Genomic DNA, 25,769 nt, shown 5'->3' with positions numbered 1-25,769 from the left:
GGAATAAAGCCCGGTATTTGCATAAAACGACTTGAAGCACAGTCACCGTTGATTGGTGCGTCCTGTCACGTGACCGCAGCTGGTTGGGTAGCGCGGGCTTTTTTTTTCAAAGTGGTCGCTCAGCGCGAGAGCAACGGTTCGTGGTTCGTCTGCGCGCCGGCGGCCAAAGAGCGTCCCCCGTCCCCGTGAGGCCCTCGGGCGCCCGGGGAGCGGGAGCGGCGCGGCACTGGCTCTCCTGAGCCGCCTTCCTGCCGCGTACCCTCGGCCGCCGTGGTCGGTGGGCGGGGGGGAGGCGCCGTTTGGATGTTGGAGGCGGGAGCGGGGCTGGGGGCTGTGGGGAAGCGCTGGGGCGGGCGTGAGGGGGCCGTGGTGAGGTGCGGGGTGCTTGGGTGAGGGGGTGTAAAGGAGTGGGGAGGGTGGGGGTGAGCACTGAGTGAATTGGGGTGCCTGAGGAGGGGGAACGCGGGGAGGGGAAGGTGCAGGGAGCCCTTGGGCGGGGTGCGCCCCGGAACGGCCCTGTTGGACACGGGTCCCGCACACCATCGGGTCTTGTTTGTGTAACCAGGTAGATGTAGGCATCGGCTTTTAGTGTGGACTTAAAAAAAAAAAAAAAGTTACACACGCACTATTTAACAGCTTAATTCGTGTTACACAAAATTCGGAAAAAAAGCATATATTTGTGGGACCAAAGTTTCAGACTGGGGCTTGGAGTGGCCTGGCCTGGTGGAAGGTGTCCCTGCCCAAGGCAAGGGGGATGGAACGAGATGATCTTTAAGGTTCTTTCCAACCCAAACTGTTCTGTGATTATTGAATTCTACATGGTTAACTTAAAATCCAAGAATCTAATTGCAAAAAATGTTAGCATCTTCACTTTTCCAATTAGTATTAAATTGTAACAGAGCAAAGTGATCACAGTGTGATTGTGCTTAACATATTTTATACTAATGGGAAGTTTAAGGTTGATAAAAAGTGGAAGTATAACCTCATATTTCCTTATTCATGAAACGCTTTGGTTGCAGGTTTACACTGATGTGTATTTTTCTTTATAGCGCTAGCTTTTTGTGTCCTTTCTTTGTAACTTTCTGGAGATGTGGCTTTCCCTTTCTACCATGCTGTTGAACACCTTGTTCCAGGAAAAAAAAACTAGCTTTGGTAGAAGTTTGGGAATGGTAGCAAACTCTCGCTCTTGCCAAATACCTATTAAAATCTTTTTTTTTTTTTATAGGTATTTGTGATTGCAAGACAGTAAAAACTGACTGAATATTTCTTGAAATAGATGACTAACAATGCATAGACGATCTAAGAATGTAAACGCTCCCCTGGAAGTTAAAGAAAAGGAGAGTAGACACACTGAAGAGAAGGAAGAGGCCTTTTTCCCTGCTCTGTCAAAACACCAAAAGATTTGCAAAGTGGCTAAATCAAAAGTCAGAAAGGCATCCCAGAAGGAGAATTTAAGTGATGGGAACCAGCTGCAGTTGCAAAACTGCACCCTGAAATACACAAAAGACCTTAAGAAGCAATCATACCACAACAAGGAGGATGTTGTTAGCCGTCAGTTTACTGAATGCTTTTTTGGTACGCTAGAAGGGAATGCGGTTGGTGAACATACCTTGCCTTTGAACAATAAGGAAAATTTGTCAAGAAGACGACCTGTTTCTCTGAGAGATGAGTGCTACTTGACGCCCAGTAGGGACAGAGCAGAAGAAAAATCTGATTGTGGCGTATCAGAGAAACAGAGGAAAAAACCAGTTGATTTTGCAACTGTAGCAATTGCTGAATTCGGGATTTCGCAAGAAAGTTTTGCCAAAGGGTCTATAGGTAAGGCTGGAGTGACAAATTGGACTGTTGTCCTTCTCAGAGGGATATCTGGAGGTCATCTAGTTCGACCCCATATTAAAAGCTACAGTTTAGATCAGGTTCAAGTTGTCTGGCTAAGTTTGAATACACCCAAGGATAGGACTGTGATGTGATGTAGATTTGATCCCCTATTTAACTTTTTTCTGTCCAATTGATTAGGTGTCAGTGAGTAGTAAGACAAATTCTTCAAGTATTAGTAGACGGTTCCTTAACTACCAACTGAAAAAGCAAAAGAAAGACAGCTCCTCACTTGGTGTATAGCTTAGTGGAATATTATCTTGCTTTTAAGAAGGTTAATTTGCTTTTGCTCAGGAAGGTTTCTTGAGCTGAGCAGCTAAGTTTGGATAGTTTCATAAATAGCATAAATCACTCTTAAAACAAAAAGGAAAAAATACTAAAAGCTTTAGATATTCTTACAAAAAATGGCTTTTTTTTTTTTTTTTCTCTCCTCCTGTCCTCATTTCAGGGATGTCTCCATCTTCATTAAAATTTAGACGAAGATCAACAATTGGAGTACAGGGGTCACCAGAAAATAACAGTCTTATTCAATACCTTGCCCAACAGAGAAGCAATAGGCAAAAAGAAGCTTTCAACCAGGTGAGAGTCTGTCTCAGTTTAGTTCTCCCCCCGGAATCAATATGTGCTGGCAGACACAGAAGGCAAGTCTCAGGAAGAAGCCAGTAGAAGGAATAAGCATGATCTTAATTTTGTTGACTTCCTTGGGCACCTTACTTTAGAGTAAGGAGATGTTAGAGGTTTGTTTCTGTAGAGTCTGGAGTCTTTTCTCCATGTCTAGCTTGCTCATATACTTTAACTTTTGTTTATTATAACCTCTGCTTTCCTGCATTTGACATGCTTGATTTTTGGCTAAGTAAAGTGTTGATAATTTAAAGTGAAGTAAATACTGGCATAAGTGACTTAGTTTTTAATCAGACTTGTTCTTAACTCAAAGTAGCATAGACTGTCAGAAAACAAGTTCTGGATATGGTCTAGAGGGACAGACTATGAAAGCCAGTAAAACTTAACAGATTTCTTTGTACAGTGTGGGTATTTCTCGAGCCAGTATGGCGTCAGTGAACAGAAACCAATCTTGGGAGAGGGATAGAGTCGTGCTCCTTGGAAGAAAGCCATGGGAGTGAGAGGAGAAGCTTTAAGATACAAGACATTGTTAGCAGAATTTATGACTTGTTTCAACAGAGGTTCGCAAAAAACTAGTCACTGGCCTTGTAGATAAGAAGGTTGCTGGAGTTATGTCTGTAATAGCAGAAGAATGCTGTAGTGGAAAATGACTGAAAGTAGTGCAACTTAGTTTTGCTTAGCAATCATGAATATGTATAACGTGATCAGTAATTTTATTGGGTGAGCTTGTATGTGGCATAACTGTTGATTGCACAAGAATAAAGAAAGAAAGGTAATGCTGAAGAAGAGAAACGTATAAAAACCCACTTGTATCAATAAACAGGGTCTCACCCCACAAGTCGAGTCCACGTGTCAGTACGCCACAGTGCAGCTTCTTTTTTCCATGTTTTTACCGTACCACTAATATTGCAGCCAGTTTAGGTACAGGATCTGCTTCTTCTCTGAGTTTGTTTTAATTCAAAGTATAAATACAAAGTAATAAAGCCCATGTCATCCTGGGGGGAAAAAGTCTCATGAGGTTAACTTTGTTTTAGCAGGTTAGTCCCTTTAACCGTGCAAATGTAAGGTCATTGAAAGACAAGATAGATGCCTTTCAATCATCTTTTAAGGATACTGAAGGGGAAACTGGCTTCTCTGGACTGTCACAAGTGGATGATGCTTCCCAGGAAGCAGGCTATTGTAAGTTGATGATATTTCTGGTCGATGATTTATCTTAAACGTTAGGTCTTCCATTAGACCAAAAAGTACAAAACATAAAGAAAAAAAATTTCTTTGTAAGGGTTGACACAGGGTTTTTTGTGTGTTTGGTTTGAGGTTTTTTGTTTGTTTAAACCTATCTTACTACTTAATGCATCCTGAATAGTGGTTTCTCAGAAAAAACCCCAGATAAAAATGAAGACTAGTATTTTTTGTGACTATTTTCTTAGTTTTACTTTCTAGGTTTATACTCTTAATTTACTTTTCACAAAGCATTAGTGTTTTCACACTTTTTCCGTGAAACTGAGAATGGTTTTTAAGACAACTGGTTTTAGGTGTTGTAACTGTTACATCCTCTGATTGTGATGTGCCGACTTTAGTAACTTTTAAGTGCGGCAATTTTAGAAGTTACGTTACATTACTGTGGTATTAACATCTTTATTTCTTAACGAAAATAGTAAGTGTTGCAAAAGCAAGTCAGGGCAGTACTGTGGTAACTGGAAAGATGATAGTGTAAAACAAACTCCAATGCTTTTCTAGTATTGATGGTCTTAGTAAAAAGAATAACTTGCTTTGTTTTGAAGATTTCGTAATGTTATTCTCAAAGTAGAACTAAAACATGTATGTGTGGTGTTCTTCCTGACTAGAAGATGACCTGGCTTTTTGAATCTCACCATCCTTTTGGTAAAAAAAAACACAGAAAGAGCATTCATTGAAAAATCTGAAGTTTGTCTTTGTGGTTTGTTGTTTGGTTTTTAATTGATACAGCTCAGAACAAAGTACCATTTACAGAAGAGCAGAATCTGGATCAGTGGAGTGAGAAGTTCACGTCAGACAACACAGGAGTTGATTTGAAAGAAAATTTAAAACAAAATTTGACCAGTCTCAGTAAGTCTGATCCCAAGATGTGCACCATCTTGTCTTCACACCAAGATGTGACTGTCACTGAAGCTGCTGCTGCTGTTTCAAAGGTACTTTTATAAGTGTGGGTGAAGAACGTGGAGAAAACAAATAGCACAGCAAATCTCCCTTGTAAGAATTTTACACCTTGTTATGACAAGTCAAGGGAAGCAAAATCTGGCGTGGGCACTGATCCGTTTGGACTGCCAGTGAATGCAGCCTAACATCAGATAGCTGCTGCTTGCTCTTCTGAGGCTGCGCTCAGTTTTCTTCTACATGCAGATGTTCAGTGTGGATGCTATGAGCTGTTCTAGTCAAGAAGATTATACTCTTTTCTGAAAATCACATGGACAAGCTTATTTTATTAATAATATTCAAATGTCATAATTCTTTTGAATCTGCAGCTGTAACTATGTGAGATGTCAAGTTCACAGATCTGGCATATACAGCTTTTTCCAGATGTCAAAACCAACTTTATTGATCATTAGGATGACTTCGAATCCAATTTTTGATCTTCACCTTTTATCTGTTTGGCAGTTATTTGACATTCCATGCAGAAAAAAGGATGTACTTGTATACGGATGGAGGAGAGAATTTGTCTTCTATATAAGTATCTCCAGTGACCCTTTTATTAGTGCCTTAGGTAAAACCAGTGAAGATGGGGTCCGTTTTCCTAGGTGTGTCCTCTGATGCTGGACCTAGCAGCTTCTGAGTTGTAAAATAGTGATGATAGTGTAACAGTTCTATGGAGGCTAGGAAGAAACTGCCTAAATTAGTGATTAGAATATACAGGTATTTCATTCTGTCTCGTAATCATTTCTGATATGTGATCCTTTTAAGCATTTAGCCGTGGTGTTTTGGGAAAATAAATTCAACTAAGTAGTGGACGATTGAGAAAACTCTGAAATCCTTGTCTATGAGATTAAAAAATTCTATAGTTCATGCTATTTTAAAAGGCGGCATTTGCAAGTCGTTTTTTATTTCTTTATCATATTGGTGGGTGTGTATACAAATAGATGGGAATGTGTGTATAATCTTGTAACTTTTTCTCTAGGAAGGGGTTTATGAGCAGCACAATCCCATTGAGTCGTTGGAGGCTGTTCTGATTAGAGATATCTTAGAAACAGGCCATGGTAAGAGGTTTCATCACTGTTATAATCTTTGTTATATTCTTATTAGGAAGTAAAAATATTTAGAATGTTTGTAAGGAAATGTTTCACAAGCAGTCATCCCCGGTCTCTCATCTTGTCTGCAATTCATAAGGCTGTAGAAACCTGATACAACTTTGACATAAAGGCTGATGGGGGAACAATAATAAAAAAAAGTACTGCAAACAATGATCTGTTCAAGTACTGCTGCAAAAAAGGCTCAAGGCCCAGTTTAAAAACTGAATTCAGAGTGTGTTCAGTGCAGCATAGCATTAAACGTGTTTTTACTTAAGTGCAATTCATAGGAAGGAAATAGCTTTTATGAGAGGAGCTGAAATATTTGGAAGGTGGGGTAGGGCCTCTTGGGCGGTATGTTAGCATTTTGATTCTGATAGAACAAGCAAGCTCAAACTGAGACACAGGCTGGGAATTATTGCTTAGAATTTTCCTTAATTTTGCTCGTCAGGCCATTTTTAGGGAAAAGTATAGTTGAATAGATCCTTCCTGTGAAGGAGAGAGGGATGTTAATGTACATAGTCCCTCTCTGTGCGTTACAGAATACTTTCTTTTTTTCCCACCGGTTTATATGGATGAGAGAGAAATCCTTGCGCAAAATGTCTTTTCCTTCATGCAGTGCTCTCTTTTTACTTTTGTATGTAAATTTCTCAAAATATGAGATGCAAATGTGGCACAATAATAGCAGAAACTTAGAAACAAATTGATTTTTTGTGTGATGTTAATGCACAGAATCTATGCAGATGTGTACATCTATAGTTAGTGTTGCTAATACTAAGGTCTTCTCAATTTTACTTCGCTCTTTAATTGTCATATCTGTCTACTTGCTCCAAAGATTTCAGTTCTGACCGCATCAGTAAAGACACTGGAAGTAATGTTGTATCAGATCTAAGCAGAAAGACAGTTAGTTTTGTGGAAGAAATGAGCCTGGAAACATCTGATGAAGGCAAGCCACTTGTTACGCCACCACAAACAGGAACTATTTCATTAAATGAGCATACACAGAGTGGCTTCCATCTGCGATCTGTATTGAAGAAAACGCCAATGAAGCAACCAATGGATAGCATGAAGGTTGGTTCACTGACTTACAGGGAGATATTAATACTAAGGATGAACTTCTGCAGCATTATTACTACCAGAAGTTGAATTGTGGTTAAAGGTACTATGTGACATGCATTGGAAATAATTTAATGCTGTCAATGGACATCTATTTGCTGTTAGGTCATCTTGGAAGCTTTGTTTGACACCTTTGTGTTATGAGAAGATCTGTATGTATGTTGTTGAGGTTTTTTTTCATTTAGAAAACAAGTAGGCTTATTAAACAATAGGACGGATCATTAAATGTTGGCTGCAGAAGAAGTTATTTTCACTTCTGATTTGAACAAGGACAATATTTTAGTTAAGTGGTATTAAATAGATGATTGTATCACTTAAATTTGATAGGAATACTCGAATGATGCCGTTGACAGAGGAGGAGGTGAATCTGTCACAGACTCCAACTGCGCAAAAATCTTTGAAGCGTTGCAAACAGGTCAGATTCCCCTTTTGTTTTTTAAGTAGGCAGAGTATTATGTGGGATCATAAGATTTTGCTCTTTGGTAAATCTGAAGAATGATATGCATTGACCACCACTGAAGTAGCTCATGCATGCGTTCTACTGTGTGAAGTGGAAAATAAGGTTGCTGAGGAAAATAACATCTATTAAAAAAGTAAATCCCACACCAAAATTTCAGAAAGCCTCTAATACCAAAATAGAATCACCTATTTGTCACTAAATTTTACACTTGTCAACTGTAACTTGTGGAACACCTAGTTATTTCTTGTCTTCTGTTTTCTTCCTTAATTCTTGATACTGTAATAAAGCTATAGTGAAAATTCTAGCTGAATCCACAGGACAGGTAAAGGTGGTATTTTGCTGTTTGGTTGGGGGGAGTGTGATTTTTAAGAGAATGTGAAGAACTATAAAAATACCTTGAAAAGCCTCTGGCTTATGGAAGTTCTGTTTTAAATTCGCTAAGCAGGCTATGTATTTTATTACAACAGAGAAGACTGAAAGGTGTAGCTCTGAAAAGCCAAAGAAGAAGAGAGTTACTTTTGGAGAAGTTCTAAGCCCAGAAATATTTGATGAAGCTTTGCCTGCAAATACTCCACTGCGCAAAGGAGCAAAGCCAGTCCATCATCCAGGATTACAAAGCAATAGCCGTTGTGCAAGGTCAAGTCTTATTGAAGAACCATTACCCCAGCTGAACTTTGATTGTGATGATGTAAGGTTTTGGGTTGGTTTTTTTTTTTTCTTTGGTGGTGTGGTTTTGATTTTTGTCGTGGGTTTTCTTGCTTTTGGTTTTGTTTTGTTTTTTTTTTTTTCTTTTTAAACTATAAAACCAGCTTCTTAGTCTCTGTGAATGTTCAATTTTTGTTTGATTTTTTTTTTCCTTAGTCTGCTTGGTTTTGAAAATAAATTGCTAAAATACTAAGATACAGTCTGCTTGAAGCTTTAGAATGGCATTGAGAACTCTATCTTTTGCTTTATGAATTCTAAATGTCATTATGACCTGTAGAACTATGTTTAAAGTTGAGTACTGGTATATTAAATGTTTTTGCCTTGGCTGATTAATATCTTTTTGATACTGTATTTCTTCTCGCCATATATAACAAATGAGCTGCCATGTTCTTTAAGAAAAAAAAAAAAAATTGCCTGGCTATTCCAAACACTAGTGGACAAGGTGTTTTTCAGAATCTGGTATAGTATATTGCCAAAAAATTGGACTTTTGTTTTAAAGGAATGTGTTGAGCCTCTTCAAGAGTCAGTGAAGAGTTCTGTTACTGCAGAAGACCTCTTACCTGTTGAAAATGCGGAAGGTAACCCCAACTTGTATTTTTGTCTTTAGATAATGCATCTTTCTATATCTGAAAATTGATAGATGAGACAGGGATTTTTTTTGTTTGTTTTAATACAGGGGATATATTTTAATTGTGCTAAAAGTTAAATCCTCTTGCTTTCTTCTAAAGGTCTTTGCAGTAGCTGCAGTGTTTACCTGTTGTTTAGGTTAACGATGTTATGTGACCTTGTGGTATTTTTCTGTGAAAGTGGCTGATCTGATTAGGCTTACTGCTTTAAGTAATTGCACTTAGTATCTTGTTTCTGATATTGTAATTTTGATATTTTTAAAATAGCAAGCAAGACAACAAAAAAAAAAAACCTGAAAGGGTGTTGTATATGTATATATCTCTGAAAGCTGTGTAAGTGCTAGTTATTTGTTACCAAATCCTCACAAGTTTTGTTTTCCTCTGTTTTGTAAAGCCAGCTGTTATTTTTATCTTGCGATGTTTGATAGTCCTCAAGACTAAGTTACTAGTTACTCAAGACTAAGATTGCTAAACATACTGTGGATAATGTTAGTAATTATGTGGATAATTTCCTCAAAATGTGATTAACTTTTTGTCTTGAAACTGAATCCATATTCTTCTTTTCTTCAGATATAATGGCAGAAACTGACAAATCTGGTATGAAAGCTCGTTCTTCTACTGCAAGGAAGGTCAGTTTTTTTGTTATTATATTTGGTTTGGTTTTTTAACTTCTTCAGGCAGAATTGTTATCTTTTATACCTCCTGATGCTTACAAGAGTTTTTGCAGCATCAGGTATGAGCATTGTATATATCCAGCTATATGGAAATATCTCATGCTAGTCTTAAGGAATTGTCATTTTTGAGTAAAAGTGGTTTTCCAGTTATTAAAAACATATTCGGTTGTATCATGATACTTAAGTTTACTATTTCTGTTGAATTTTCCAGGAACTTTCCCAAGCAGTCTGACAAAATTTAGAAGGTATTTTTTCATAGACTTTCATTCATAGGATCAGGGGCTGCACTCATGGGAATATTAAAAGTTATAATCACAGAAAATTGAGGAGAATTGAAACAAAGTTTTCAGTCCAGCTTTTCTGTGTGGTTTAATTTCTTTGAGATATAGGAACATGAGATAGAAGCTAATAAAGTCACGTTTATTCCGCAACCTGTGATGACTTCTGGTATCACTGAAAATGTGACTGTGTTCCCAAGTTCAGTGCTGAAGATCTTGAGTCTTGTTAACCTTCCTGTCTGCTAGCCATAAGGCAGACAGAATATCATACCTGTATCGCTTCTGGTTGCTGGAATTATAAGGTGCATAGAATTATTGTAAAACAATTCTGTAAGAAGTGCTTTCAGACTTTAGCTGGAGATGAAAATTTACTGTTTTCTCATTAGAATGTCGTTTTTCTACAATAGGACTATATTCTACTGTGTGAAGAGACTAGCTCTATAAATCTTAATTTCCAACTATGAGTGTCTAGCTCTTATGAGGTCATATATTAAATAACAGACTAATTAATATGTGGTTCTTATGACTGTTGGAGTGTGGTGTATTTTTTAAAAAAGTGTATGTATGTGCACGTACACATGCACCCCAACAACTTAAAATTCATGTTCCTCAGTGTAGCACTATGTCAGAAGAGATTGATTTTAGCATCTCAAGAGCTGCAAATACGAAGAATGCTGAAGAGACTAAAAATCCAAGAAAGGACAAGTTTCAAAGACAAAAGAATATAACAGTATCCACTTCCAAAAAGACACAAGTAAGCGACAGCCTACTGCAGTTGGTGAATGCTGCCTTCACTTCTCTATCCAAGCGTCTCTTTTCTTGTCTTTTATGTGATTATTTTGATTTTTGAAGTGAAGATTTCCGAAAGGGTGTTGTATTTCCTGTTGCTAACAATATTCTCTTCATTACGCCTGTCTTGTTTTCCCACACTTACTGCCTCACCTCTCTTTCTTACCGCTTGTTAAGGCTGACTAGCAGGGTTTAAATACTTGTAGGGCAAAAATACTTTATGGAGGTAAAGGAGGGAGGTCACTTTTCAGACTTCAGGAACAGGAAATGAGTTTATGGTTCTTCTACGACTGCGTATGCTTGGTAAGAGTTCTTTGAACTTGCCCAGTTATATGCCAGTTAACTATTGTAAAGATGTGAGACTTCCAAAGGATTTTTGCTTTCATGTATTGGAAGGGAAAGCATATATTCCTTTTCAGACTAAGCCTGAATGAAGACTCTGTAGTTTTGAGCTGAAAGACTAATTTCTTTGAGTTATAGATTTGGTTATGTGAAACAAAAATCAGGTCTCATGTTTGAGAAGTAATTCTCCTTTGCTTTGAGTTTTTAGATTATTTGTAGATGGTAGAACCAGTGGAACCTTTGTTTTAGAGGAAACAATTGCTATCTGTCAAAATCCAGTGATGATGTCACTTATTTGTTGGAAAATATTGTACAGGATCACTGTAATTACATTGTGCTCTATTCAGTCCTCTCAATCTTTTCAGAAAATAAAACGTAAAAGCTATGGGAAAAGAAGAAAAAAAAACGTAATAAAATCTTTATATGGGGAAAGAGAAATGGCTTCTAAGAAACCTCTTCTCAGCCCTATCCCTGAAATTCCAGAGGCTGTCTCTTTTGCCCCATCTCCAAACTCACCAAGGACAAATGCATTTTTTTCAGGTAATGTGGTGTTTAGTTTTGTTTTGCCTTGCTCTTTCTGTTCCTTCTGACTTTTTATTTCAACAGTTACATTAAAAACCTGTTGATAGTTATCTTGAGTTCTTTGCTTAGGTAAAGAGTCCAGTATAGACTTTTTACTTTTAATTGTTTCTGTTAGAGTAGAGTCCAGAGGATCTAATAGATTAATAATCTCCAAGTGGAGAAACTTGACTCTCGATGGACTCCAGTGTAAAGCTGTCAGAAAAAAGAGCCTCTCTGTACTTTGACTGGATACTGATATTTTTATAGTCTTTAAAACTGGTGAGTTTGGCATGAATAGTTAAGTAATATGCAGTAGCTTTTTTTTTTTACACTAGTTATATGGAATGTTTTTTTAGAAGGCTGCTTTTATGTAAGTAACATACTAAAAAGCTTTTGTTATCATATTTTTAAAAAAAGATTTTGTACATTCACAAGTAGAGACAACTAACATGTTTATTCTGTTTCAGAGGACATCTTTTTAGATAATACCAAATTCAAGAATGTTTGTGAGGATGTTCAACAGAAGCTAGTGGTTGAAAGAATGACAGGGAAAAACATCTGTGCAGTTGATATGGATTCAAGCTCTAAGGACCTGGACATCCTAGAAGCCAGTAGCTCCAGTGATACTGTGTCTCAAGGGTCAGATGGTGAACTGAAGACCATTTCTGGCATTGATCATAAGGTAATTAAGAAGCTTAAGGATATTGCTAAAAAATAAGTCAGAATTGTGCTTGATGTTGTTAGATCCAATGAGAAATGTTTTGGGGGAAGGAAAAAACCTAACTCTAAGTTATTAAACATTGGGACAGACTGCCTGGAGAGACCATGTAATATCCATCCTTGGAAGGTGGTATTCAGAGCTCATCTGAACAAGGCCTCAAGCAACGTAAGTTTGGCCGCACATTGGAGCACGTTCCAACATACAGGATTGTATATGTTGGCTAGGGTTTTTGAGAATGACTTGGTGTGCAAAACAGTTGCGGTTATCTAGTTGTCAGCTGTTTGAAACCACTTTTTTGTGGATTACCTGTTGTCTATATTTAAAAAGAAAAAAAACCAAAACAAACAATACTTTTCTTTTTCTTCCCCCCACCCAGTTTTCAAACACTGTGCCAGATGCAAAGTGTGGTTTCGATACATCTGACTATTTCCAACAAGGTAAAGAGACTGAATTTATAAAAGAGGCAGAAGAAAGTGATTCCTTGGTAGAAAACAAGAAATTACAAGAAAATCTACTAGATAAGGCAGAGCAGCTAACTGGGCTAGAATTTCTGGAACAACAGGATGCTAATGCACATGAGGGTGCTCAAAGAACTCAATGTCCACAAAAAGATTCTGTAAGAGGTAGTCCACCAAGAAGCAGAAGTAATGCCATCTATTTTCCTCCTGTTGAAATGCTGGAAATAACTGGAAACAATCTTCCAGTTTCTGCCTCTAATGTGGAAGAAGTCTTATGTGCTCCTCAGCTAAAAAGTGACTCCTTGGAGCCTTTTAGAAGAAAGAGTGTTAACAGTGGCGAAAAAAGAGTGAGGCGCAGCATGAGATTACAAAAAGATGCAGAAATTGAAGGACTTGCATGGATTCAAGTACCCAGTGAGATTGAAAAGAACTCTCCCTTGCTAGCTTCTGCTCACAAAATCAGGAAAACAATGAGCACATCTGTCCTTAAAGAATCTGAGAATATTCACCACAGAGAACAAAATCTCATCCTGTTTCCAGCACCAGGGAAGGAGAACAATGACTTAGTTAATCTTGTTGATGGTCCTTGCAAAAGATGGAGGAGGAAAAGCACGTGTGTATCCACACCTCAAGAAACAAGAACTTGGTCTGAAACCCGGAAAAGGAGCATAAAAAATTCTGTGTGTCGGAAGGACAGAAGTAACCAAAAACACTATGAGGAAGCAGAAATACCTCTTGAAAATAATATTTAGCGAGGTTTCGGCTACCTCTGATTTTCTAAAGTGAAGGTCAGTATTGGATTCGTATGTTATCTCTCTTAAGTGCTATTTTCTTCTCTCTCCCACTTATATTTCCTTACTTATTATTATCTTATTCATTTTCTGGGTAACTTAGAACTGATTTTTCTTGTCTTCATACCTGGAGTGCTTGAAGATCAGAACTGTGTGGAAGACCTAGCTTGGCTCAGAGCATTGGTCTGGTATACAGTCATGGCAGGTAGTCAAGAGGATACAAAATTTTTCTCCCATGATGAACTAACTGAATTTGGCATCATGTCTTTATTGTAGTCTACATCCTTGCTGATGTATTTTCACACTTTAGTGCTGTCTATTAGACCACTAGCAATTAAACACTCATAGTATTATAAAAAACTTGACAAGTGACTGACTTTCTCTGCAACACCAAGTTCAGTCATTTCAAGAAGGCAAAGTAATTTTTTTCAGCTGGAATGATTGCTCTAGGGGCTGATGAATTTTGTTGCAAGAGACAGCAGTTAGACAACATACAAAACTTAAATAACATTTATGCATGCTTTTGTACACGTATTACCACATTCTGGGTTTTTCTTGTCTTCCAATAAATGCTTACAATTGTACCTGCACAGTAGTGTGGGATTCTTGCCCTTGATTGTTAGACTGGGTATGTTTAGTAGACCATCTTGCTACATTGCTGCGTTCTCAAATGCACAATCAACGTGTGGAGTTGCTAAAAGGAGACATGAGAGCAAACACGTGTGACTTAGCTGTTTTAGCTGAAGAGGAACGAATTTAGTAGTTCAAAAATATGGTCTGTGGTGACAAGCTGCTACTTAGACAATTGGGAGGTGATATTAATCCATATTTTGCTTACAGGGCTCTTTTCTTTTTTGGAAAGAACAGGATTCAAGCTTAAGATCTTGTTATTTTTTGGAAGCCTGATTGAAGTAGATAAAAAGTGAATTTATCTTTAGTAGTTAAAGCATGCTGTTGTGAAGTATGCCCTTTCAGCTAGAATTGCTTGAAGTTTTGATGTTTCCCATGTGCTTGATCATTCCTTATAAATTGCTTTTGAAATCTGCATGAATTTTCTTCCAGATTTCAAAAATATCCTAAAAAAACCTCTTGAGATTCTCTGCAAATAAGAAAGAAATCACCTCTGGCTTGAAGGGGAGGAGTAGAAGGCGGGGAAGCTGTTACCATCTTCTGAAAAGACTTTGCTTTACCTTCTGAGCATGAGCAGGGGTAGAGTTCCTACAAGTAAGACTGAATTTTGTATTAGAAACAGTTAATGGATTCTGCTTCTCTGGTGTGAAGGTTGGTCATTTAACAAAAAAAAAAAGCTTTTAAATCTTTATTGTCTATAACATTAATTTAAAAAATTAAATTGGCTAAGGAAAGTGAAACATTCATCATACCGTAAAGCTGTACTTCATTTCTGGACACTTTCAATCTTCGGTGTATGTGTACTAAATACAGTGCGTATTATTCAGTAGTTGACCTGTGATCTTAATGTTTTCATTTTTCTAGTTTGAACAATGTAATAAAAAAGTGATGACTGTAGGTGGTCTACTTAAATATTTGCTGTTGCTTTCATTTTTCATACTGTTCAGTTTCAGCTGAGTGAAATACCTGTGCCAGCTTGAAGGAAATAGCTTTCTGTTGAAAATTATCTCTTCTGTGACCTTATTTTTAACATTATTGATGGAATAAAATACTTTATGTACTTGGCTGCTTAAAAGCAAACAGAACAGTTTCATTTTTATGCATGTTTTACTTTTCTCTACAGACATCAATCAGTTTTTCCCAAGACAAGAACTTCTAAGGCAACTGGAAAGAAACTTCCCTACTTAAATGCTGTTCATCTTATGCTGCTTTAGAAACATTACTGCAGTTATCAAAACAGTTTCCTTGATGTTTTATTTTGGGGTTTGCTGTTGTGTCACAATGAAAATTTTAGAGTTGGAAACAGAATGGCAGTAGTTGCTTGGGTTGAGTCTTGTTGTGATAGCAGTGCATTGGTTTACCAGGAGAGGGCAGGTTGACACGAGTTTTTGTGGTTGTAACTGAATTTGAAAGTAATATCATAATGTACAGAATCTTTGAAGAGATACTAGCTAAGGTTAAAATCTAAAGCTCATTGAGATTAAAGCTAATAATAGCTGGTACTTCTAACATCTAAAAAAAAAATCAAAACAGCAACTGAACTATGCACTGAAATTAATCTGGGAAAGCGAAACGCTTATGCGCTATATTCAGAGATGACTTTTTATATGGAAATCACATTGCATTCTTAAACAGTTGCAGCTGTTAAACAGTTAGGGTTTATGTAACAGGTTTTAGATAGCAAGTCTAGCAGTGGGGGAAACCTTTGGAGACTCTGGAAGTCAGATATTGAATACCAGACTCGAATAGTCAGGTCAAGTAAAAGAGTTATCCTGGAGGAAGAGGCAATAAGCTAGTATGAATACTAGAGGGCTTAATCTAAAATGCTGCCTAGAACGTGCTTTTTGTGATATTGCTGTCCTACGCATCAGTCACAGCAGCACTAGATGAGAATTGTCCCTTGAGGTTTCTTGAGTGGATAGGCTAAGTGCACTTTAGATGTCAAGTGAAGTGTAAGTAAAGTCAGAAATAGAAGAGCAAGGGTAAGGACAGGAAAACAAAGCTTGGATTTTCCTCCTGGCACAGCTTGGTTGAGAAGGGTCGTTAGGAATTACACACAGATGCTTGACAGCAGTTTGCATGGCTTCCATGAGGGTGAGGTTGGAACCTACAGAGAAATAAAGAGGTTGAAGTTAACAGGGCTTAATTTGGAGGGGACTTGAGAGGAGATAAGTCTTCAATTATGCAGAAGGTTGTTGTAAGTGGAGGGAGTAATAATCTGTTCTCCATATCCACACTGAATAGGACAAGACGTGTTTAAGATAAAAATGTCTCTGTTAAACATTAAGAAAAAGCTCCAGGAGCAGAGATTATTGAGCACAGGAAAACATTGCCTTGGGAAGTTGTGGAATCTCCATCACTGGAGGCTTTTAGGAACAGATTAAACAAATACCTGTCAGGAATGACATATGAGCCTTCCTAGGGATAAGGATAGGGCCTGGATGGCCTCCTGAGGCCTCTTCTGGCTATGTTTTCAGATTGCTAGAGATTAGGGTTGCAAGAGGTGATTTGGGACTTGCCTAATAGTTAAGACTTCAGATAGAATCTGTCATGGAATTAGGGAGCTGGAGAATTGCTAACACTGGGGGCTGTTTAGCATGGGAAGGAACTGGGGAATTTGGGACAAAGCTCTTCATGCAAGGCTAGAAGAATGGTGTCAGTACTTTAAACGTTCAGGTCTCATGTCACTCACTGCTCTTCCTCAGAAGAGTATCTCTATAGACTCCTGGAATAGTGTAACCTACACCTTGGTGGCTCTGCTGTTACATAGGCAGTGGGAACAGCAGAGCGAACCACGCTGTGCCATGCTCAGATTTGCTTTTCTAAAATTGTGTTAACAATAACCTTTGACTGACAGCAGCTTCACTATATTCAATCAACAGAAGCACTTTCTGAAGTGGTCTCTTGTCTTCAATGCCACGTTGGGCTGCAGGAATTAAAATGAAGGTGTATTGTGTGCAAGGGCAGACAGGTGTCGAGATGTTTGGAATCTGCAGTTCTAGTTTCCAGCTGTTAATTGCAGCACTAGCTAGAGTAGATTTTAACGGTCCATGTAGGTTAGCTTGGTCGCTCTAATGCAAACTGCAGTTTTATTTGCAGCAAGGTCATAGGAGAGAAGAACACACAAAGTCGGCAGTGTAAAACTGAGTTGTGTTTTCGTTTGCTCGGTGAAGCATCTCTGTGCAGTGTGTTAGACTGGGGAGTCGGCAGATGCCAGCTCCCAATGTGAAGGCTAGCGTTTCCAGACTTCAGTTTAAGTCACTTTTGACTTTTTGTGCAGCACTGAGCTCGGTGTCAGTCTGTGTATTACGGTGGCATCTAAATAAATTGGTGGTGTTGGCCCATCTCTTTCACCTCATTTACTCTCCTTGCTCTTCTGAAGGGAGGAGTTTTCTCTCTTCAGAGGCTTGTTATCAAGACTACTTTGTGTTTAAAAGTACTTCACTAACGCTAAGTGCTGTATTGTATAGATTTTCAGTGGCTTCAAGTATGGTAATAGCTGGCACTAAGTGAATATTGCCGAATAATTACATTTAGCAGATTGCCCTGTAATTATCATACTCTGACATAGAGGGCAAGTGGTTGGTCCTAAAAAGACTGATTATTTTGCCATTCTGTAATTATGATGTTGTTAATAATTAGAGTAACTATATATCACTTTCTTGCGCTATGCAGTGAAGTGCAGTCTCGATCCATTTTCAGATAGCTGAATATCTGACAACTAGTGGTAAGGATTATTTCGCAGTGGGAATGTTCTTCGCTTCAATTTGCTTAATGTTAGTGAACTGAATATACAGAGAATAATACTTATATGTGAAATCTTCAGAAGGTTTTAAAGAGAAAGTGCTAGTGTTTTCCAGAAATTATTTTGTGCCAATATTTTGCCATAATTAAGATGCACGTAAGTTACAAAAGTGGAGACAGTATGACCAAGTTTTCTCACATGTGAGGTAACAGAAAAAAAAATAGTTTTCTCAACCTGACACTCACGATAAGCAGGGGAAAGAAAATAACAAGAACAGTATGTGCCTTGTTTTAACTTGAAAATAATCAGTAGTAAATAAAGCTTCATCTAATCTGCAGTTTACTTTTCTCTACATGCTTCTAACTGGGCAATACAAGAGGATTCTGAAACACCTAAGTGCTGCATATAAATTTCACTAGTGTATGTTCATCTAGTCTAGTTGCTGTTCAGAAATGCACTAAAGTGTTTGTGCTCTGCTCTTCCTTCTTCTCGCTCTGAATCCTTTGGCACTCTTACAGTTCAATTAGACCTGGAAAGGCTTTAGTGATGAACTGATCTATGCACAAGGAAGCAAACAGAAAAGCATTGTTAGATCTATGTACAAGGAAATGGACGGGGCGGGGGGGGGGGGCGAAGCCATTGAAGTATGCCAAGTAAGTTTAAGCACACAGGAACAGGAGTGGGCAGTGAAAGAAATTTCATTTTCAAGCTGCTAACAGGTAGGTAAGCAATGGAAATAAATCTAAAAACAAGCTGTAAAGTGTACTTGGGTATTCCTTGAAATTGTGCGTTTTTTAAGTTAGGAGGTAAACAGTGCAAATCAAAATGTTTTAACTTGAAATAAGGTAAGGTCTAATTTCACTGTGTCCCAATGGAGAAGATGAAGTTGTGCCTGTGACTTATAGACAAGAAGGCTAATGTATTAATTTTGTAATTAAGTTCTGTAAATTGTGCATAACAGAGCAATTAACTACTTTAACCAGGCTTTGGAGGGGAAAGAAGAAAAACCTGTTTGCACTGGGAATGAGGGCATGGAACATATTCCTTAACTCAAACCTGAAAAACCTGGTGTTAGTCTTGGGTTATTTCCAGTGACCCCTTGACTCCCATCTTCCTGCCCCCTGCGCAGATTTGGAACTGGTCAGCCATTTTTGTTTTTGGAAGGGAGAGGAGACAGATATAATGAATGGCTTTTATTGTGCAATATTTCAAAACCTTTTTGACTGCATTCGGATGGGATGGAAAATGTTCTACCCTGTTCTGCAGCCAAAATAAACAAAACATATTCCCTAAACCTGGATGTGTGTTTCACTCAAACTGGCAGTAGTTAGAACTCTGCTCTTAAACAAGAATTTAGTTTGACAATTTTTAGGCTTTGTTCAGCTGAATGTAACAGCCAAAGAAAATACTTAAGAAAAAAATTAAATAATACACGTATTTACAGCTTGCAGGTGGCATTAATTTTTGTGGCTCATAGTGTTTAGTTTTAAGAAACCCTGTTAGCTGGGCTGTATTGTAGATTTTTAAAAAATATTCTTAATTGTCTTTTTTTTAATTAGTTTTTTTTTTTAAATGAGAATAGTCATTCTGAAGGCAAATGCATTTTATGTAGCTCCCTGATGGGTGATAAATAGTTGTGATTCAAGGCTTTAAAAGTTTAGGGTCTACCAAGGAACTGAAAATTCTACAAACACAAGACCCAGCAAACTAGCAGTAAAACCTCTTGACAGAAGCCTGCTATGGAATGGCTTCCAACTCCACTAAAGCTGAGTTTAAATACCCTCTTTATGGTGCAGGCTTACTGCTGGTTTTTAGCATCGCCTGTCAGTTCAGTGAAGACCTTGCACTGTGTAACCCAGATAATTCATGTTGTGCAACATGTTTTATAGTCTGAACAACCAAATTTATTAATAAAAACAACTTTTTAGTCACCTATGCCCCGAGGCCTCCAAGTATTGTAACAGTGAAGGACTAAAACTAAATTATCAAAGCAGACACTGTGCCTGGACAATCCCCACCCTGCAAACAAATCTTTTATTCCTCACAGTCCCCGCCTTACAAACAAAAATCCCTTTGAACAAATAATATGCAAAAGTCTTAAATGTTTTTAAGTAGATAATTTTAAAATCATTATTATTAAATCATTTAAGAATATAAATAAGGTATCTCAAAGTCTGAAGAGAAGTTGCAAGGACAAATAGTGATGATTCCTCAGAAGTCCCAATTAGTAAACTAGGAATCTGAAAACTGGGCTTTTTGTTCCCTTTGTGGTCAGGGTTTGGTTTTGTGCTTTTCTTGAATTAAGTTGTTACTCAGTTTCCTTGCTTTTTGTCTTTCATTTATTTGACAGCAGTTGTAACATCAGGGTGAAAAATATGGATCTAATATCGCCATCCATTAAATCAACTGAGTTACACTGAAGATACGTCTGAAGCCACGCTTCACTGTCATAAATAACCTGCCTATGTCATACAAATGTTTGGACAAACAAATGCACTTAGTTCCATGGTTAGAAGGTCAGTAATGCTGAGATTTGGTAGTAAATAATATTCACTAATGCAAATCTGTTAAGATTGTAAGGGAATTCATGTTTGAACTGTGACTTGGATATGTTGAGTATCCTCGTGTGTGCTATTGAGGAAAAAGTAACTGTGTGGGTACAAATATTAATGATGGATAAAAAGGTCATTTTACTCTCCCCTCCAGAAAAAAAAATTGTATCCATGGTGTGTTTTGCAAAGAAAGCTTTGTAAGGTTGATATTATTTTAAAATAGAGGGAGGTAGATCCAGACTGGATATAAAGAAAAAGTTTTTTACACTGAGGGTGGTGGAGCACTGGCCCAGGTTGCCCAGAGAGGTGGTGGATGCCCCATCCCTGGAAACATTCCAGGCCAGGTTGGACGGGGCTCTGAGCAACCTGATCTGGTTGGGGATGTCCCTGCTCCTGGCAGGGGGGTTGGACTGGGTGGGCTTTAACGGGCCCTTCCCACCCAAACTATTCTATGATTCTGTGATAAAAGAAATAGGTAAGATACATGTAGCTTATCTTAATGCTAAGCATTACTTAATACAAGCTATGGGATATAAGCCTCAAATGTTCACTTTACGCTTTTCTTTTGCATCTCCCTCGCTGCTTGCAGTGGGTAGAGGTCTGTTGTACCTTGCTGAGTTTTCCTGCACTGCTGTGTCCCACTGCATCGGGTTTGGAGTGGTGCTGCCTTCTGGTCTGCCTCGCTTATCTTGCTTCTGTCTTCCCAGTACTTCCTCCTCACACTTAATACACCGATGTTCAGCTCTTGCCAGTCACAAAAATTACAAGTTGGTTCACAGAGTGATGATCCAAAAAGGGAAGCAAAGAAGTTGGTAGCACAGAGAATGTATTCATATGCAAGATATTGCAAGTTAAGCAAATTAAAGCATTTCTGCTAGGAACTTTTTCTAATGCTTGGCATAGTGCCTCTTAATAGAGCCACAAAAAGCCTGAGTCACAGCCAGATCTGTGGTGTTAATTGTCTTGGAATTGCACCTTTGTGTAAGAGTTAAAGAAGATAAGGCTATGGGCAGAATTAAATATGTGGTTTCATACTGACACACAGAAGAGCCAAAGCCTTAAATTGTTCCTCTTTTGTTAGGACAGAAAATCTCTGCTTCTGAAAACTTCTTTTTTTTCCTCATTCCACTAAAGATCAGCAAGGGCTAGGGACTTGGGGTGGTAGTTGAGAAGACTTAAACTAAATCCTAAAACTTTGTTTCCATCTTTTTAGCCTGCCTTTCTTCTGCTTTCAGTATTGAATGCAGCACAACTAGTATGACTGTGCCAAAAGCTGTTTAAACAATATTAAGATGTTTTCTTCAAACTTCTCCCTAGGAAGATACTCTTTTTCGAGAGGAATGTTTTCCCTGGAGCATTACATCATGAATTGGTTCAGTTCCTGGAGTAAGAAATTGGACCAAATGGTGGAGAAGGTCTCCAGGGGAAACATACTTATGCTGTTAAGTATTCCCACCAGAAAGCTTAGAAACCGCTTACATATTACCATTCTGTCCACATTTAGCCTTTCACCTTACTGCAGCTGAACAGAGGGAAGGGGGAGGTGGTTAAACTTTTTTAAGGAAACTTGAACCTCCTTTGTTTTTGTCATTACATTTTTCTCTGCTCTTATTGTATCTTGTGAACCAAACTCTGGTAATGGAATGTCTCATTTCTGACAGTAATGCTGCATAAAGATGCATTTGTGTTGTATGCGAACTGTTAATGAAATCTTAATTATGAAAGCTTCCTTGGAAACTCTGAATGTAGGGGTTTTTTGAGGATTAAAATCCTCAAGAGAGAGGAACCTCTGAGAAGACCAGAGGATGGAGGGATTTGGGTGGATTAATGGGACAGCAGCCATATGAACAATGTCTGAGCTGTAAGAGTATTGCGTTTCCTCTTGTGTGTATGGACTGGTTCCCCATCAAAGATGGAGTCACTTGATATGGTTTCCTATATCAAATGAAAATCTCAGAACAAAGAGAAATATACTCCTTTAAGTTTAGTTGTGCAGATCAACACATTTTATATATATATTTATTTATTTATTTAATGTGGTACTTCTGCTATGTAGAACTATTCTTTGAAAGCTGATAAGCTTGCAGTTTTACCAAGGTCCACATTTTGTTTAGGTCCAGTTAAGGACCTAAAAACATATTCCAGGTGCAAGTTGGATTTGGAAAGTTTTGAATTGTTCATCTTGAGTTCACAATTACCTTACAGGATATAAAATGAAAATACATACCAGCGTAATAAAGCTCTGAAGAGTAACTTCCTGGACAAACATGTCCCAGGGCAGGACACTTAATGATTCATGAGTGGCTTGAATTGGATCGTGGAGCTGAATTAGAAAGGAGCCTCCTGTGATACTTGTGAGTTGTGTTCCCATCAGTATTTTGGGCAAACCGTGTTCTACTGCCCCAGGTTTGCTTGTTTGGGCAAGGAGAGGATTTTTGTATCCCAAATCTTTTGTTTGGCACCTTCAATCACGCTTTAGAAAAACACAAACAAGCAAAAGCTTAATTGAATGTTTGTCTCACACAGAGGGCGTGATACTGCACAGTCATAAGTGGCTAAAAACAAGGTCAAGCCCTACAGATGCTTTCTCTGTTCCTATTTGATATGTAATCTTCCTAAAATGTGGGGGGTTTTTAAAGAAAAAAATCACAAGCAGACTTTAACTGTTCATAACAAGAAGGACCATTAAACTGGTCCAGCTGCTGAGGGACTGGCACTAAAATTGGTGCTTGGAAATTGGCACAGGATTGTGAAAGACTTCTGCCAAAACATATTTAAATTATGTAATCATGTTAAATACATACTAATTACACTGCATATTTGCTACATTCAGGTTATGAAATCATTTAATAACTAAGTGTATAGTAGATAATGCAAGGTTGTGAGAAGAGAGAGTCTGTTCTGAAGCAAACTGAAATTGATGGAAATACTCATGTTGGCTGCAGTGGGTTCTAGATGAGAGCCTGTACATGGTGCTGTTATTCCAGTGCGGGGAGAAGGCATGATTGTAAGACAGCACTTGGACCTGTTGTCTGGAATCCTGATAAAACCAGCTGTTTAGATGTTTCCTTTCTGCCATCGAACAAGCACAGCGCAGTCCGTAACAGTGCAGGCTGCTGACATTGGCAATTCCCAGTGCTTCTGAAGCCCCTAACGCAGCAGATGGGCGGTTTGGGCTGCGATGCTTACGCCATCTCCAGAGCAAGTGACAAGTCCTGTTAGTGTTCTTCATTGCTGATGCTTCTCTGAAAATAAAGCTCGGTTGTCTGCATAGCATAGTCGGCTATGAGGCTGGACCAGAACTTGGTTCCCTCTCTACTCCATGCAGGATAGTAGTCCTGCAAATGTTCCCACTTTGGAAATTATCTGGTTTTGGAGAATTTGTGCTCTTAGGAGTTTGACTGAAATTACCACCAGCAATGAAGTTTAGGTTCTACCAACACTTTCATTTTAATTCACAAATTCTTTCCAAATAAAAAAATTGTCCTTTGCAGTAGATTTTTTTTTTTCTTCCATATCTCTCAGAGTATGCGGCTTCTGCTTAAAAATTCGGAACTCTTACAAATATTTAGTAGAATGGCCACTTCATCTTCCTGCTGCTGTTATCCCAATGTAAAAAGATATATTTACTTTTGCTTCCTTTCTCAACCGTTTTTTTTTTCACTGCAGAACAAACTTTTTAAAACTGATTACACCAGATGATTTAGCAGTATGGCCAAATAGTCCCTCCTTGATTAAGATAGATGGTAGCTGTATTTGGAGCAATCGTAATTAAGACTCCCATGGCAAGCAAGGAAAAATAACAAATTAATCTAATAAGAGTTTATGGGGAAACTCTTAAATTGAAAAGCATTCCTAAAATCCAAAATTCCATGACACTAGTGAAATCTTAGTTTATTAAAGCTCACAGAATTATTAAAATAATTTTATTGTATTTGTTTTCATATTTTTATACTTACACACTTTTTAAAAAATTATTTAAAATGTAGCTTAATACCTGATTTTTTCAACACAGAATATACACTTTCAGTTAAATGATGAGATTTTTTTTAAAAGTAGATGAACTATCTTTGTAATCTGTTTTTAATAGTCTTTTTACCTGATAAATGCAGGTGACAAGATCTTTCTGTCACAACATTTCATTTCTAGATTGTATTACCTTGGCTTGGTGGGGAATACCTTCTCAAAATAAATTGAAAATAAAGACTGCGTCATCTAATAAATGTTACCAGGACTCCTTGCCCTGAGCTTGTTTTGCTCATTACAGTCTAGAGCTCTTTTGGTATCGCACAAGTTCTTTCATACTTTGGTGCCTCAGTTTCTACATGTGTAAACGAGATGTCCACCTCCTGAAGGCAGGGGAAAGTGTATTCACAACACAATCACTGAGCTATTACTGTTTTAACTATTTCTGTACCAATTTTATCTCTGCGTGCAGAGGTGAAGCATTTAATGTCTGCTGGTCAACAGCATTAATGTTATTGCTGTTCAGGTGCAACCGACAGAAAAAGCCCAATTGATTTAAGGACGGTACTACTTTTAGAAGAGAGGTGGCTTGTTCAGCTTTTTAAAGTCCTTAAGATAATGTCTTTTATATCTATGATTGATTTATTTGATATTTATGCAGTTGGCTGTGGGATTTGAAATATAACATAAGCACTTCCTGAGATGTCAGTACTCCGATGTTAGTGGTCTGAACAAGGATGTAATTCATATCTGCAGGTGCTTACTCTGGTATCAAACACTTCAATAACATCATGCTTGTGGAATCCAGCGCTCCCCAGTGTCCCATTTGTATCCTGATATGCCCACGTCTTTCCTATGTGTGTTTTTCTTTCTTAAGGAGCTCTCATTTCCTTCAATAGGATATGTTTTATTTCATCCTTTTTCCTGCATTTACTCATATTAATGTCACCGCATTCACTGGTAATAGCTCGGCTTGGAAATAACCCGTATATCCCTGCAAACACTGGGCCTGAAATTCAATGCCTAGGATACTTTATGAAGAAAGAATAGATGTTTAAGAGAAGGGAGGTAATCGTTTGGTTTTGGACTCTGATGTAACCCGTTTAAAGGTGCATCAAGCATGCTGATGTGTTCTGCTAGGCAGTGTTTGAGAGTCCTGGAATGACAGTTTTCTGGGGCTTTTCTGCTAAATGGTCATACAATTTGAAACTGGATGCCATCAGAGGAATTTACACCTTTTCTAAGATAAAGAGACTGTAGGCACCTTTTAGGCTTCTCTTGGGAGAATTTCTTCAGAATGAAAAGGACAGAAGTCAGGTGATGGGTTCTTGCTCCTGAGCAAGTTCTGGGAAAGGACTCCATCGCTGTGGTTAGATGAGCTGATGCTCTTGGGACTGTATTTTCAGCTACACAGCTGACAGGGAGTTTTGCTTGCACTTTTTGTGCCATGAAACATTATCTTTTTGCAACTCCTTTCCTTCGTCCCTTTCTCCCATTTTGCCCTGTTTATGGAAACTGAGTTTAGCTTACAATCTGTTTAAGTGATAGTAGTCTCTTCACTTGCCTTGCAAAGCACATTTGCTTGTTTTGTGGGATCTA

General features: G+C 38.1%; 1 protein-coding gene across 1 annotated transcript; it reads left to right on the top strand.

The window, feature by feature from the left end:
- Nucleotides 1-185: 185 nt before the first annotated feature.
- On the top strand, nucleotides 186-13,272 carry CDCA2 (cell division cycle associated 2). The gene is given in 16 exon segments (XM_086767875.1): nucleotides 186-277; nucleotides 1,226-1,818; nucleotides 2,324-2,454; nucleotides 3,531-3,675; nucleotides 4,462-4,664; nucleotides 5,648-5,726; nucleotides 6,592-6,827; nucleotides 7,200-7,287; nucleotides 7,800-8,020; nucleotides 8,537-8,615; nucleotides 9,234-9,292; nucleotides 10,229-10,369; nucleotides 11,112-11,286; nucleotides 11,775-11,989; nucleotides 12,405-13,217; nucleotides 13,219-13,272. Coding segments are annotated over 15 exon segments (3,171 nt in total). The 5' UTR covers nucleotides 186-277; nucleotides 1,226-1,286.
- Nucleotides 13,273-25,769: the final 12,497 nt, after the last annotated feature.

Source organism: Chlamydotis macqueenii, chromosome 27 (genome assembly GCF_036417535.1).
Source record: "Chlamydotis macqueenii isolate bChlMac1 chromosome 27, bChlMac1.mat, whole genome shotgun sequence".
NCBI lineage: Eukaryota > Metazoa > Chordata > Aves > Otidiformes > Otididae > Chlamydotis > Chlamydotis macqueenii.
Note: the sequence above shows the minus strand (reverse complement) of the source record. Positions and strands in the feature narration are given on the sequence as shown.